The sequence below is a fragment of the Tursiops truncatus genome, chromosome 15, assembly GCF_011762595.2.
Source record: "Tursiops truncatus isolate mTurTru1 chromosome 15, mTurTru1.mat.Y, whole genome shotgun sequence".
Taxonomy (NCBI): Eukaryota; Metazoa; Chordata; class Mammalia; order Artiodactyla; family Delphinidae; genus Tursiops; species Tursiops truncatus.
Window position 1 is genome coordinate 353,616 of NC_047048.1, and position 15,522 is coordinate 369,137.

The 15,522-nt window shown below is 48.1% G+C and overlaps 1 protein-coding gene and 1 long non-coding RNA gene across 13 annotated transcripts in view; one reads left to right on the top strand and one right to left on the bottom strand.

The window, feature by feature from the left end:
• Positions 1-4,566: 4,566 nt before the first annotated feature.
• On the bottom strand, positions 4,567-6,677 carry LOC117308031 (uncharacterized). Of its 4 annotated transcripts, XR_004521989.2 has the most exons (3): positions 6,243-6,677; positions 5,484-5,982; positions 4,567-5,258 (listed from the first exon to the last, which is right to left on the bottom strand). It is a non-coding gene; the product is annotated as an uncharacterized lncRNA (long non-coding RNA). The 4 variants fall into 4 exon arrangements; XR_012325928.1 differs by having other exon boundaries at positions 4,567-5,982; XR_012325929.1 differs by having other exon boundaries at positions 4,567-5,982; positions 6,221-6,677.
• Position 6,678: 1 nt separating this feature from the next.
• Positions 6,679-15,522, top strand: part of DNAAF5 (dynein axonemal assembly factor 5) — a 36,462-nt gene continuing 27,618 nt past the window's right edge. For 6 of the 9 annotated variants that reach the window (XR_004521984.2, XR_004521986.2, XR_004521985.2 and 3 more), the window contains exons 1-2: positions 6,679-7,338; positions 8,113-8,297. Coding sequence is in view for 4 of the 9 variants with exons in the window: in XM_033839210.2 (XP_033695101.1) it covers positions 6,720-7,338; positions 8,113-8,297 (804 nt within the window). In the remaining 5 variants the exon portion in view is untranslated. The remainder of the gene's footprint in view (positions 7,339-8,112; positions 8,298-15,522) is intronic. The other 3 variants (XR_004521988.2, XM_033839209.2, XM_033839208.2) reach the window with 3 other exon arrangements.

The following is a 15,522-nucleotide window of genomic DNA, read 5'->3' on the forward strand; positions in this document are numbered from 1 at the left end:
GCTCTAGAGCCCACGAGCCACAACTACTGAGCCCACGAGCCACAGCTACTGAGCCTGCGCTCTAGAGCCCACGAGCCACAACTACTGAAGCCCGCGTGCCTAGAGCCCATGCTCCACGACAAGAGAAGCCACTGCAGTAAGAAGCCCGTGCACCACAACGAAGAGTAGCCCCCGCTCGCCGCAACTAGAGAAGCCTGTGTGCAGCAACAAAGACCCAACTCAGCCAAAAATAAATAAATAAATTTATTTATGTTTTTAAAAATGTGGTAAATCACATTAATTTTTAATGTTAAAAAATTAACTTGCATTCCTGGAATAAACTCAGTCTGGTCTCGATGTATTATCCTTTCTAAAGTGCCTATCTCCAGATTTAATTTGTTAAGATTTTGTTTAGGATTTTTGCATCTGTGTTGAAAAAAGTTGATCTCTAATACTCCTTTCTGTAATTTCCCTCTCACTTTTTGGGATCAAGGCTGTGACACCGGCTCCACAAAATGAGTTGGGAGATGTTCTCTCTTCCTATTTTCAGATTGGAGTTATTTCCTTTTTTAAAAAAAAACTAAGTTGAATTTTATTAAAATTTAAAACTTCTGCTCTGCCAATTACTGTTAAGAAAATGAAAAGCCACCGAGTGAGAGAAAATAGTAAAACATATATCTGATAAGACGTATCAAAATATATAAATCTTAAAACTCAACAATAAATACAATTAAAAATGGACAAAAGATCTGAACGTACATCTCACTAAATAAGATATAAAATGGAAAACAAGGATATGAAAAGATTCACATCATACGCCATAAGGAATTGCAAATAAAACAACAAGACGCCACTACAGACCCATTAGAATAGCTATCATTCAAAAAAAACTGACAATACCAATTGCTGGCAAGGATGTGACGCAATGGTCGCTCTCATTCATTACTGTCTGGGAATGCAAAATGGTACAGGCACTTTAGAAGACAACTTGGCGGTTGGAGTTATTTCCTTATTAAGTGTTCTGAAGTGTTTGCTGCCATCTGTGATTATAGCCTTTATTGTGGGAAGCTTTGAAATGATAAATTCAACTTCTTTAATAGGTAGTAGACTATTCTGAGTTTCTATTTCTTCTAGTGGAGATTTTAGTAAATTATGTTTTCCTAGGATTTCCTCTATTTCATATATTTTTTTGGCATAAAGTATTATTACTTTAGTATCTTTTTAATGTTTAGAACCTTTCATGATAAACTTTTACCCTCATGTTGGTATTCGTGCTTTTGAACTTCTTTTTTCCTTGTCAGTCCTGACAGGTGGGTTATCGATTTTATTAGCCCTTAAAAAGAATAAACTCTTGGTTTTAATAATCTGTGTTGTATGTATGTTCGTTTTACTGTTTCACTAATTTCTGTTCTAACCTTTATCATTTCCTTTCCTTTACTGTGTTCAGATTTGTCCGTATATTTTCCTGTTGGGGAAAAACAAATCAACATTTTTTTTTTTTTTTTTTTTACCCTAAACGGGCCCCTGGAAGCAATTACAAAAGTATTTGTGGAACTAAAGAAAAACATCTGACATCAGTTTGACTCTTGTCCCTTTGAAGGCACCCTGTTCTCTCTCTGGCAGTCTCCCACAAACTCCTGTTTTTCTTTGGTATTCCTAAGTTTCACAACATGTCAATACGTGTGCCTCACTGGTGCTGTGTAGTTCCTTCAATCTGAAGGTCTTTCACTTTTAACTCTGGCAAATGGCTCGGTTATCCCTTTGAATACCTTCTCTGCCCCATTTTGATTATCCCTTTTTCTAGGACGTGTACTAACCAGAAATTAGCATTATCTGCTTCTATCATCCACCTTTTACGCAGCTTCTTTTATGTAGCTTCTTGTTCCTGTTTCATGTTGCTCAGATAAAGACTTTTCTCTCCTTGGTCCCCCTGTTCTACTGCCCCTGCTTATTCTATTCAGTCTGGAAGAATGGGGACGGGACAAGAGGCCAGATACCCCCTAAGTACTCATGTAGCCACCACCACAGTCAGGACACTCAAGCACCATCACTATACAAGCTCCTTCTGCCACCCGTGTAGTCGCACCCAGCCCCACCCCTAACAGCTGGGGACCACTCACGTGTCCCCCATCTCTGTAATTATCTCATGCATGTTATACACACGGAATCACACTATTGGTATCTGGTATGATTGTATTCTTTTACTCAGCATAATCCCCTAGAGATGCATCCAAGTTCTTGCATGTATCGATAGTTCCTTCCTCTTTATTTCTGAGTAGAACCGAGTTAATTTCCATGTTTGAAGATTGTCTGTTACTGAATTTTAGTTTGATTCCATTTTTTGTCAGAGAAAATGCTCTCTGTGACTTCACTTCTTTTACATTTGCTGAGGTCTGTTTTATGGATAGTCTATCCTGGCATGTCCCTGGGCACCTGTGAATACCGGGCATCCTGCTCTGTTGGGTGGAGGGTCTGTAAATGTCCACCGATCCCTTTGGTTGATGGTGTTGTGTCCTTGTGGAATGTCTAGTAGTTCCAGCACTTGTGGAGTGGGCGCTGAGGTCCTCACCTGAAACTGGGGGTTGGTCTCTCTCCTTTCAGCTCTGCCAGTGTTTGCTTCGTGTATCTTGAAGGTTTGTTGTTTGGGTCATAAGCATTTGCGATTGCTATGTGTCCTCCTGGTGGATGGATCCTTTTATTCTTATACAATGCACCTCCTTTTCTGTAGAAATTTCCCTCGCTCTGAAGGGAAATTAGCTGATATTAGTCATTGTGCTTTTTATAAGTGAATGTTTACACGATGTCTTTTTCCTTTTTCTTTCAACCTACCCACATCATTACGTTTGAAGTGAGTTTTAGCATACGGTAAATGACATATAGTTGGGTCGTGGTTTTTTATTCCCTCTGCAAATCTTTGTCTTCTAACTGGTGTGTTTGGCCCCTTTACATTTTCAACTATTGATAGAGGCTAAGTTTGCCATTTTATTATTTGTGTTTGTTTCCTCGTGCCATATTACGGGATACTTGAATATCCTTTAGAATTCCACTTTGTAACGTATTGAGTATATCACTGTTTACTTTTCTTAGTGGCTGTTCTACACACTCCTGTGCACGTATGTAATTATCAGTTTACTGGTACCGATGTTTCACATCTAGTGCAGCGTAGAAACCTCCCTTTACCCTCACCTTTCAAATATAATTATTGTAAATATTTCCCCCACGTGCACAGAGCTCATCGGTATTATAATTTTTATATATAAATTGATTTATTTTTGGCTGCATTGGGTCTTTGTTGCTGCGTGCTGGCTTTTCCCTAGGTGCGGAGAGCAGGGTCTACTCTTTGTGGTGGTGCGCGGGCTTCTCATGGCGGTGGCTTCTCTTGTTGCGGAGCACAGGCTCTAGGCGCCTGGGATTCAGTAGTTGTGGCACATGGGCTCTAGAGTGCAGGCTCAGTAGTTATGGTGCACAGGCTTAGTTGCTCTGCAGCATGTGGGATCTTCCCAGACCAGAGATCGAACCCTTGTCCCCTGCATTGGCAGGCAGATTCTTAACCACTGTGCCACCAGGGAAGTCCCAGTATTATAGTTTTTGCTTCAACAATCAGATATAAAAAATATATATAAAAAAATATGCCACTTCCTTCTGGCTGCTGTGATTTCAGATGAGAAATCTGTCATTCACACTGGTGTTCCTCTCTAGGGAACACATCGTTTCTCTCTGGCTGTTTTTACATTTTTGTCTGTCTTTAGTCCTCACAGATTCAATGATGTTTCTTGGTGTGGACTCACAAGGCTTACCCTGCATGGGGCTCCTTAGCTTCTTGTACCTATGGGTTTATGTCTTTCACCAAATTTGGGAAGTTTTCAGCCATTATTTCTCCAAACACTTTTTCAGCCCACATTCTCCCTCCTCCTGTTCTGAGACTCTGGTGATAAAAACGATTGTCCTGCAGATCTGAGGCTCTGTGCACTTTTTTGTTGTTGTTGTTGTTTTTGCGGTACACGGGCCTCTCACTGCTGTAGCCTCTCCCGTTGCGGAGCACAGCCTCCGGACGCGCAGGCTCAGCAGCCACGGCTCACGGGCCCAGCCGCTCCACGGCATGTGGGATCCTCCCAGACCGGGGCACGAACCCGCGTCCCCTGCATCTGCAGGCGGACTCTCAACCACTGCGCCACCCGGGAAGCCCCATAAATATTTTAAAAAGCATTTTTATGACTGCTTTAAAATCCTTTTCAGATAATTCCAAGACTTATCTTGGTGTTCACGTCAGTTCACTTCTTTTCATGTTCAAATAATGGTTTTCCTTGGTTCTTGGTATGACCAGTGGTTTTTTACTGTATACTGGACATTTTGGTTATTGTGTTAGAAGAATCCTGATTTTATTTAAATCTTCTATTTCAGAGACTTCCCTGGCAGTCCAGTGGTTCAGACTTCGCCTTCCAATGCAAGGGGTGCAGGTTCTATCCCTGGCCAGGGATCTAGGATCCCGCATGCCTCGCGGCCAAAACACCAAAATATATTAAAAAAAAAAAAAAGCAGCAGCAATATTGTAACAAATTCAATAAAAACTTTAAAAAATGGTCCACATCAAACAAAAAATTAATCTTCTATTTCAGCAGAAAGTCATCCAATTTAGGTTTAGTGTATAAATTCCAGCCTACTTTTATGGCCTGTGGTTCCAATGATAGTTTTATTTCCCCATCCCTTGCAATGCCCTTCCTGTCTGCTCCATTCTCCCGGTGCTGCCCCGGCTGTCACTCCATTCCTGTGGGTGCTGCCTGCAGTGTCAGAAGGCATGTGGCCAGGCTGCCTGGTGGTTCAACAAAGACCTCAAGAAACAGCGGAACAGGGAAGCTTACGACTCACAGGTCCTGGAGGAGGTACAGGCAGAGTGCCCAGGAGTCGGGACCCGGGGCGCACACCTGTATTAGGTCCACAGGGCTGTGCTTTGGGGTTCCTGGGCTAAGGCTGGATAGGTCAGTTCAAACCAGAGGGAGCAGGGTTTTGGTGAGCTTCACAGGGGTTTAATCTATGGGGCCCACAGGGAGAGAGGTTATCACAAGGGTGTTGGGCGGGGGGGTCACATCAGGAATTTCGGTTTACTGGTGACTCTGCGGGCTGTCATCTAGGTCACGCACTCGCGGGAGGGCTCCTGTCAGTTCAAGGCCCCGCAGGCAGCGGGCCACACAGAACAGATGCTGAGGCAGTGATCGTGTACTCAGTGAGTGGCCTGTCGGCAGGTCTGGGTTGCAGCCCCCTCTAGCGCCTATTCCAGGAACCTGTAAACAAGAAAGAGAAACTCCAGGGACCCATCCCATGGCTGTTCCTCCAGTGCTGGAGTCCCCAGTCAGCCCGTCTCCTTTCCAGCTCAGAGCCTTTCCCCATTGTCTGCTGAACTAGCTGCAAGGTACTTAGTTGTACTTCGTGGGGAGCAGCTGGGAAAGTGAGTCTGCAGCACCTTCTGGGGCGGGAAGTCCACCACCCCCATTTAAGTGTTTACTCACTCATCTCAGCCAGAGCACGGCCTTCGCAACGGCCTCATGTGGCGACTGCCTGGCTCCCTGCTAACCTGTTCTGCAACAGCCAAAGCAGTTTTCTAAAAACACAAACCTTACGCGAAACTCTTCCACCTTAAATCCTCCCTTGCATCCCCCACTGGGACCCAGTGGAGCCACCCAGAGGACCCTGCTCCCCCTGGGCCCCTGGGCTCTAGCCACAGGGCACTTTTCTTCATTTCCCGGAACAGTGTCAGGCCCCCTCCCCGTATTTGTTCCTGGGGCTTCCCAACAAGTACCATAAATAAACCTGGCGGCTTAAACAACACAAATTTATCTCTCCACTGCTCTGGAATCCAGAAGTCCAGGATCACGGTGTCAGAGGCTGCTTCCCCCAGAGCCGTTGAGGGAGTGAGTCTGCTCCAGGCCGCTCTCCTAAGCTTGCAGATGGCCATCCGTGTTCATGATCGTTCTCCCTGGGTGCTTGTCTGTCTCCAGTTTCCCCTTTCTATAAGGACACAGTCATATGGATTACGGCCCATCCTTCTTAACTTGATGAGTCTAAATGGCCCTATTGCTAACTAAGGTCATGTTTTGAGGTCCTGGGGGGGTCAGGACTCCACTACGTGAACTTTGGGGGGCACAACTGAGCAGTCCCACTCCCACCATAGGCCTTTGCCCATGCTGTCCTCTCCCTCTGCAACGCTTTCACCCCCCCTTCACCTAGTTAACTCTTAATTACCCACTATATTACGCTGGGGCTGTCACCTCCTCCAGGAAGCCTTCCAGTCTACGCCAAGTTCCTTGGCCTTCATCCCTCAGGACCACGGTAACTGCACGCTGATTAACGTGTCACCCACTAGACGAAGACCCGAGCCGGAGAGACCAGGTGCCCTCTCCACGTCACCGTATCCGACGGAACTGGTCCGACCCGGGCATGCAGGAGAGGTGAGGGTCACAGTAGCCACCTGAGGACACGAAAGGGCACGACCACCACGCCTGACTGTACACAAGTCCGCAGCGGCCATCATATCGGGCTCCAGACCTGCCCAGGACCCCCGGCCTGGCCCGCGTCCCCTCAGCCCTCCGACTCCCCGCCCCGGCCCCGCCCCCCGGCCGTGTCCTGTCAGTGTTCCGAGCTGCCAATAAAGTTACTCTCGGAGCCGACCGGAAAACGCGCCGTAATCCGCGCCGCGACCGTCGTAAAAGCGCCGGTCTCCCCCGGTGACTAGCAACGCGGGGGAGATGGCGGCGCTGGTGGCGACCGAGGCCGCGGCGTCCCCGGACCCGGCGGAAGCCGCCGAGACGGCCGAGGCGGCGGAGCTAAGCCGCGTACTGAGCCGCATGCTGCCCGGTCTGGAGGCCGACAGCAAGCTGGGCCGGCGGCGCGCGCTGGAGGCGCTGCAGCGCACCCTGGAGGCGGCGCGGCCCGAGGCGCCCGACGGCGACCCCGCCGCCGCAGCCGCCGCCTTTCAGGGCCCGTGGGCGCGCTTGCTGCTGCCGCGCCTGCTGCGCTGCCTGGCCGACCCGGCCGAGGGCTGCCGCGCGCTGGCCGTACACCTGCTGGACTTGGGCCTGCGGCGAGCCGCCCGGCCCCGTGACGCCCTCCCGCGCCTGCTGCCCGCTCTCGCCGCGCGCCTGGCCGGCCCCGAGCCCGCGCGCCGCCCACCGCCCGAGGTCTGCGAGGAGCTGCGCCTGGCGCTAGTGCAGCTGCTCCACCTGGCCGTACGCCTGAGCGGCGCTGCGCTCGCGCCCCACCTGGACGACGCGGTGCGCGTGCTGCGCTGCACGCTGCTTGACCCCTTCGCCGCCGTGCGCCGAGAGAGCTGCGAGTGCGCCGCAGACCTGGCGCGCGCCACGCCAGGTGCCCGCCCTTGTCTCCTCCCACGTCGCCCCCTCCCCAAGCCCGCCCTCGTCCGCACCCTGTTGCACCCGCAGCCCGGAGCGCAGTGCCGGCCCGCAGTGAATGCTCGCTGGTTGCCGAGTGAAGCATCTCCCCGTCTCAACGCCGTCCCCTCTGTCCCCCACCCCCCAGTTGTGCGCACGGGGTCTCTCCTCTGGCTCCCCGCACACTGGGCAGTAGTGGACCGAAGCCTGCCTTGATCTCAGGACACGAACGCTGAAAGAACTCGCCCCAAGTATCACAGAAATAGCGACCTTACAGAAGGGTCTCAAGCAGCGGCACAACTGCTAAACCAGAGGGTTCGCTTGGCTGTCACGAAGAGCCCTTGGTCGTGACTTCCTGTGAGGCCTTTAGGAAGTGGGGTGGCTTTGCCTGAGGCGGTGCTGATCCAGCTTCCTGCGGTCGTGCTGGGTGTCTGGCTGCAGACTCATCCAGAGGTGGGGACGCGCAGTGTCTCCCCACTCAGCGTACTCTGGAGTGCCTGTCGCAGCCATCTGCAGCTTCAGGTTCTCCCCTCCCAGCTCTTGTGTTCAGCTGAGATGGGTCCAGCCCCGGCCTTTTCCCTTTGGTCCTCCCAAGTCTCTGGGTCGGAGAGGTGTTGTTTGGGTCACACGCCCAACTCTGCACCTCTTCTGGTGCTGGGGTACAAAGCTGTGTGTGGCCAGCCCAAGGGAACTAGGCCAGGGTTGACGCTCACAGGCTCCCCTGGTGACTGATGGTCTCCCCGTCCCACAGACCACTTCCACATGCAGTCGGAGTCCTTGATCGGCCCCCTGATGCAGTCCATCTCCCACCAGCACTGGAAGGTGCGGGTGGCCGTCATCGAGGCCACGGGCACGGTGATCCAGTTTGGCAGCGGGAAGTCAGTGGACGACGTCCTTCCTCACTTTGCTCAGCGGCTCTTTGATGATGTCCCCCAGGTAACCAGAGTTTCTCCTCCAGGCAGTCCCTTTTCTCCACCAGAAGTGTGCCAGTGTGCTATTTGTCACTCCCGCACTTTTGTCTTTTTTTAAAGCCACTATATGTGACGTTAAGTGTCCTTCCATCATTCGCGGTCACAGGTGTTCCTATTTCATGTCTTTGAGAAGCTGGGGGAGACCTGAGTTGTCTTAATATATTTGTTAAGGACTGCTTCCTTTTAGGAAGAAACTCTAAACTGAGTATTTCCACGGTTTGCAGAAGCATCTGTAACATCCTCCTCCATCAAGGTGATTTAATCAAAAAGCCGCAGAGGTTGGCAAACGAGGCCTGGGAGGAGGATGGAGCCAGGGTTGGTGTGTTGGGGTAATTCCTTCCATTGGCTTTGGGGCCTGAGGAGAGACAGACAGACAAGACAGGCAGGCAGGTGGAGGTGAGAGAACCGGCTCTTTTGTTGGCAGAAGCCAGCTCAGAGGGCGTGTCATGGATTTGAGGCCGTGGGGAGCAGAGTGAAGGCTGTGAGGGCAGGCTCTCTCCCAAAGGGAGGATGGGGTGAAGGACTCCGGTCCCTTGGGGTGGGAGGAGCGGTGGTTGCCGGTGGGGGACTTGCAGGGTGGTCGGCCCGTGGCCCCTGTGGCCCCGACAGCAGGAGTGCCAGCCTCCTCGTGTCCTGTGCATCCATACATTAAAGATCATCTCATTCCTTCCCACGGAAGTCCTCCACGTCCGAGGCTTGGGGCTGCTGTAAGGTACGCAGGGCCCCCAGCTGGAGGTGGCCTCCCGCTCCAGGCCTGGGTCTGGCCCCAGGCCGCTCGCAGCAACCCACCCTGCCTCCAACCACACGTTCTTGATTTGTTTCTTTCTTCTTTTTTTTTATTGGCGTATAGTTCATTTACAACGTTGTGTTAATTTGTTGTGCAGCAAAGTGATTCAGTTAGACATATATGTACGTTGTCTTTCAGACGCTTTTCCATTATGGTTTATGACAGGATGTTGAATAGAGTTCCGCGCGCTCTACAGTAGGACCTTGTTGTTTACCCATCCTGTATGTACTAGTTTGCATCTGCTACTCCCAAACTCCCCCTCCATCCCTCTCCCACCCTCCTCCCCCTTGGCAACCACAAGTGTGTTCTCTATGTCTGAGTCTATTTCTGTTTCACAGATAGGTTCATTTGTGTCATATTTTAGATTCCACATATAAGTGATATCACATGGTATTTGTCTTTCTCTGACTTACTTCACTTAGTATGACAATCTCTAGGTTCATCCGTGTTGCTGCAAGTGGCATTATTTCATTTTTTTACGGCTGAGTAATATTCCACTGTATATATATACCACATCTTCTTCATTCATCTGTCTGTGGACATTTAGGTTGTTTCCATGTCTTGGCTATAGTGAATAGTGCTGCTGTGAACATAGCGGTGCATGAATCTTTTCGAATTATGGCTTTCTCTGGATATATGCCCAGGAGTGGGATTGCTGGATCATATGTTAGCTATAGCTTTAGTTTTTTGAGGACCCTCCATACTGTTCTCCATAGTGTCTGCACCAACTTACATTCCCACCAACACTGTAGGAGCGTTCCCTTTTCTCCACACTCTCCAGCATTGGTTATTTGTAGACTTTTTAATGATGGCCATTCTGACCTGTGTGAGGTGATACCTCACTGTAGTTTTGATTTGCATTTCTCAAATAATTACCAATGTTGAGCATCTTTTCATGTGCCTGTTGACCATCTGTATGTCTTCTTTAGAGAAATGTCTATTTAGGTCTTCTGCCCATTTTTCGATTGGGTTGTTTGGTTTTTTGTTGTTGAGCTGTATGAGCTGTTTGTATATTTTGGGAATTAATCCCTCGGTCACATCATTTGAAAATATTTTCTCCCAGTCCATAGGTCATCTTTTCGTTTTGTTTATGGTTTCCATGGCTGTACAAAAGATTGTGAGTTTGATTAGGTCCCATTTGTTTATTTTTGCTATTATTTCTGTTGCTTTGGAGACTGACCCTTTGTATGATTTATGTCAGAGAATGTTTTGCTTATGTTCTTTTCTAGGAGTTTTATGGTGTCATGTCTTATGTTTAAGTTTTTAAGCCATTTTGAGTTTATTTTTGTGTATGGTGAGAGAGTGTGTTCTAACTTCATTGATTTACATGCGCCTGTCCAACTGTCCCAACACCACTTGCTGAAGAGACCGTCTTTTCCCCATTGTGTATTCTTGCCTCCTTTGTCAGAGATTAATTGTCCATAGTTGTGTGGGTTTATTTCTGGGCTCTCTAGTCCATTGATCCATATGTTTGTTTTTGTGCCAATACCATGCTGTTTTTTTTTTTTAATAAATTTATTTTTGGCTGCGTTGGGTCTTCGTTGCTGCGCATGGGCTTTCTCTAGTTGTGGCGAGCGAGGGCTGCTCTTTGTTGCAGTGCACGGACTTCTCGTTGCAGTGGCTTCTTGTGGCGCATGGGCTTAGTTGCTCTGCGGCATGTGGGATCTTCCCAGACCAGGGCTTGAACCCGTGTCCCCTGCATTGGCAGGCGGATTCTTTTTTTTTTTTCGGTACGCAGGCCTCTCACTGCGGTGGCCTCTCCCGTTACGGAGCACAGCCTCCGGACGCGCAGGCCCAGCGGCCATGGCTCACGGGCCCAGCCGCTCCACGGCATGTGGGATCTTCCCGGACCGGGGCACAAACCCGTGTTCCCTGCATCTGCAGGCGGACCCTCAACCACTGCGCCACCAGGGAAGCCCGGCAGGCGGATTCTTAACCACTGCACCAAGGAAGCCCCTACCATGCTCTTTTGATTACTGTAGCTTCATAGTATTGTCTGAAGTCTGGGAGGGTTATGCCTTCTGCTTTTTTCTTTTTCCTCAGGTTTGCCTTGGCAATTCTGGATCTTTTATGATTCCATGTAAATTTTAGGATTATTTGTTCTCACTCTATGAAAAATGTCATGGGTAATTTGATAGGCATCACATTGAATCTATAGATTTCTTTATGTTTTATAGCTTTCAGCACGTAAGTCTTTTACCTCCTTGGTTAGATTTATGCCTAAGTATTTTAATTTTTTGGTTGCAATTTTTAAAAGTTTTTTTTGTTTTAATTTCCTTATGATGTTTCATTGTTAGTGTAAAGAAGTGCAACCAATTTCTGTATGTTAATCTTGTATCCTGCTACTTTGCTGAATTTGTTCATCAGTTCTAGTAGTTTTTGTGTGGAGTCTTCATGGTTTTCTAAATATAGTATCATGTCATCTGCATATAGTGAGAATTTTACCTCTTCTGTTCCAACTTGGATACCTTTTATTCTTTTTTCTTATCTGATTGCTGTGGCTAGGACTTCCAATATATGTTGAATAGAAGCGGTGAGAGTGGAGGAAGACTTTCAGCTTTTCACCGTTGAGTATTGTGTTGGCTGTGGGTTTGTCACAAGTAGCTTTTATTATGTTGAGATATGTTATTTCTATACCCACTTTGGTAAGAGTTTTTAGCATGAATGGATGTTGAATTTTATCAAATGCTTTTTCTGCATCTCTTGAGATGAGCATGTGGTTTTTGTCTTTTGTTGATGTGGTGTTTCACATTGATGGATTTGCGTATGTTGAACCAGCCTTGTGACCCTGGGATGAGTCCAACGTGGTCGTGGTGTATGATCTTTTTTATGTGTTCTTGGATTGGGTTTGGTAATATTTGGTTGAGAATTTTTGCATCTATATTCATGGAAGATATTGGCCTATAATTTTCTTTTTTGGTGGTGTCTTTGTCTGATTTTGGTATCAGGGTGATGGTGGCTTCATAGAATGTCTTTGGGAGTGTTACCTCCTTTTCAGTCTTTTGGAAGAGTTTGAGGAGGATAGGTGTACATTCTTTGTATGCTTGGTAGAATTCCTCAGTGAAGCCACCCAGTCCTGGATTTTTGTTTGCAGGGAGTTTTTGTTTTGTTTTTGTTTTTGTTTGTTTGTTTTTTGCCACACCATGCAGCTTGTGGGATCTTAGTTCCCCAAGAAGGGATTGAACCTGGGCCCTGGCAGTGAAAGCGCCAAGTCCTAACCACTGCACCGCCAGGGAATTCCTTGCAAGGAGCTTTTTCTTTTTTTAATTAATTACTTAATTTATTTATTTATTTATGGCTGTGTTGGGTCTTCATTTCTGTGCGAGGGCTTTCTCTAGTTGTGGCAAGCGGGGGCCACTCTTCATCGCGGTGTGCAGACCTCTCACTATCACGACCTCTCTTGTTGCGGAGCAGAGGCTCCAGACGTGCGAGCTCAGTAATTGTGGCTCATGGGCCCAGTTGCTCCGCGGCATGTGGGATCTTCCCAGACCAGGGCTCGAACCCATGTCCCCTGCATTGGCAGGCAGATTCTCAGCCACTGCACCACCAGGGAAGCCCAGGGAGCTTTTTTATTACAGATTCTACTTAATTTCTAGTAACTGGTCTGTTTAAGTTTTCTATTTCTTCTTGTTTCAATTTTGGTGAGCTGTATGTTTCTAGACACTTGTCCATTTCTTCTAGGTTGTCAAATTTGTTGACATATAATTGTTCATAGTATTCTCTTATGGTCTTTTGTATTTCTGCAGTATCAGTTGTTATTTTTCCTTTTTCATTTCTTATTTTATTTATTTGGGACCTCTCTCTTTTCTTCTTGGTGAGCCTAGCCAGAGATTTGATGATTTCCTTTTATATTATGCTTGTGTTCTCTTCTTTTTGGGTTTTGTGAATCTGTTGTATGTTTTCGATTTGTGGTTACCCTGTTTTTCAAGTATGTTAACCCATAGTTATATCTACTTGCTTTAGACTGATAGTCATTAGGGGCTCAAACACATTCTAAAAGAAAAAAAATCGACATTTTCTTACTCCTCTCGCCCACGTTTTATGATGTTGATGTCCTCTTTTACATCTTCATCTCGCCCACGTTTTATGATTTTGATGTCCTCTTTTACATCTTCATAGTTATCCTTTTGTCATTCATTGTGGCTATTGTTGCTGTCACAAAAATTTTTTACATTTTTTTTTTAACCTGTATACTGGCTTATTTAAGTGATTTACTTTCCAATTGTGATTTTTCTCTTTCCTATAGCTTCTCGCTTCTTTTCTATCTAGAGAAGACTTTTCAATATTTGTTTTAGGATAGGTTTAGTATTGCTGTGTTCTTCTAGTTTTTGCTTGTCTGGGAAATTCTTTTTCTCTCCTTCTATTCTAAATGGTAATCTTGCTGGATAGAGTATCCTGGGTTGCAGATTTTTCCCTTTCAGGACTTTGAATATATCTTGCCACTCCTTTCTGGCCTGCAGCGTTTCTGTAGAGTAATCAGCTGATCGTCTTATGGGGGCTCCCTTATAATTAACTCTTTATTTTGATTTGTTTCATTTTTTTTTTTTTTTCGGCACGCGGGCCTCTCACTGTCGTGGCCTCTCCCGTTGCGGAGCACAGACTCTGGATGCGCAGGCTCAGGGGCCATGGCTCACGGGCCCAGCCGCTCCGCGGCATGTGGGATCTTCCCGGACCGGGGCACGAACCCATGTCCCCTGCATCGGCAGGCAGACTCTCAACCACTGCGCCACCAGGGAAGCCCCTGTTTCATTTTTTAAAACACCTTTATCAAGCCATAATTCACATACCATACAATTCCCTCACTTAAAGCGTTCAATGTTTTTGATATATTACATCATTAATTTTAAATTTTTTCGTAAAATGTTTATAACAAAATTTGCCATTTTAGCCATTTTTAAGTGCACAGTTCAGTGCCATTAAGGACATTCACAGTGCTGTGCAACCATCACCACCATCCAAAACTTTTTTTATCATCGCGAACAGAAACTGTGACCATTAAGCAATTACTCCCCGTCCCCCCCACCCCCTGATGACCTCTAATCTTTCTGTCTCTCTGGATCTGACAGTTTAGCTGTTTCATGTAAGTGGAATCAGGATGGGGTCTGTTGTGGCTGGCCTCTCTCACTCAGCATTGTGTTGGTGAGGTCCACCCAGCTGTGGCAGGTGTCAGTGCTTTGCTCCTTTTAAGGCTAAGTAGCATCCACCGTGTGGACAGACCACACTGCGTTCCTCCATTCATCCGTCCTCGGACTCTTGGGTTGTTGCCACCTTTTAGCTGTTGTGCATAGGGATGCTGAGGACGATGGTGTGCAGGGATCCGTTTGAGTCCTGCTTCACTTCTTTCGGGTAAACACTCAGGAGTGGAATTGCTGTGTCCGTCCTACAGTAACACGTGTGCAGCTTGTTGAAGTCACCAAACTGTGTTCCACGTGGCTGCACTGCTTTGCATTCCTACCAGCAATGTACAAGGGATCCAGTTCCTCTGCATCCGTGAGCTGGTATCTCCCTGTGGTTTTGACTTGCATTTTCCTGAGGATTAGTGATTAGTGATGCTGAGCACCTTTCTCTGTGCTGGTCACAGTTACTTTATACAATGAAACATTGAACTTGCACGAGTCAGGACAGTTTTGCTAGAGTGTGTGCAGACAGCCAGGATGGCTCCAGGTGCCTGTTCTATTACACAGGAAGATTAGAGGCTCCGATCACTTACCCAGGAAGTGATGAGAGGCCCGTCCCTCTCTACTTTCTCAGCAGGGGACCCAGAGGGATGGCCTCGCTTTTCCCTCGGGAGCCTGGTCACTTGAGGTCTGCAGGATATGTCCAAGGAGGTGGGAAGGGGTGGTGTCCCGGTGCAGCAGGGCTGTCACAGCTTCCTCCAGGCCCAGAAAGGCCCCGGTCCCCTGAGTGCACCATCCAGGTGAGAGCACCCAGCTCAGGTTAAGTCACTGCCCATAAGCAGGCACGTGCCCTCGGTTGCCCCAGGCTCGCCCTGACCGTCGGGCGCTCCCTCTGCACATTGCTCGTCTCTGATTGTGGGTGTTTCATCTAGAAGACGGAGTTCTGTGTGCTTTGTGTAGCTGGGATAAAGCACCGACCCTGTTGTTGAGGCTCCAAGGATGTGACCGTATAGGTGTTTGCCCAGGAGCCTGCCTGGGAACAGCCCCACCTGCCCCGCTGCTGGCGCCCCACAGGCGATCAGCTCAGGCCCTGGGCGCTTGTGCGCACCTGCCCTGGGCCAGAACCCTGGTGGAAGGGAGAGGGAGCAGGTCTGGTTGGCCCCCAGCCCCTCACTGGCGCTCAGGAATGACAGGGGGGGCCCCGGGGAGGGGGGTAGATGGAAGGGGAGGGGAGGGGCGGATGAAAGAATGAAACTTACCTCCCAGGTGAGTTCCAGTGACGTAGA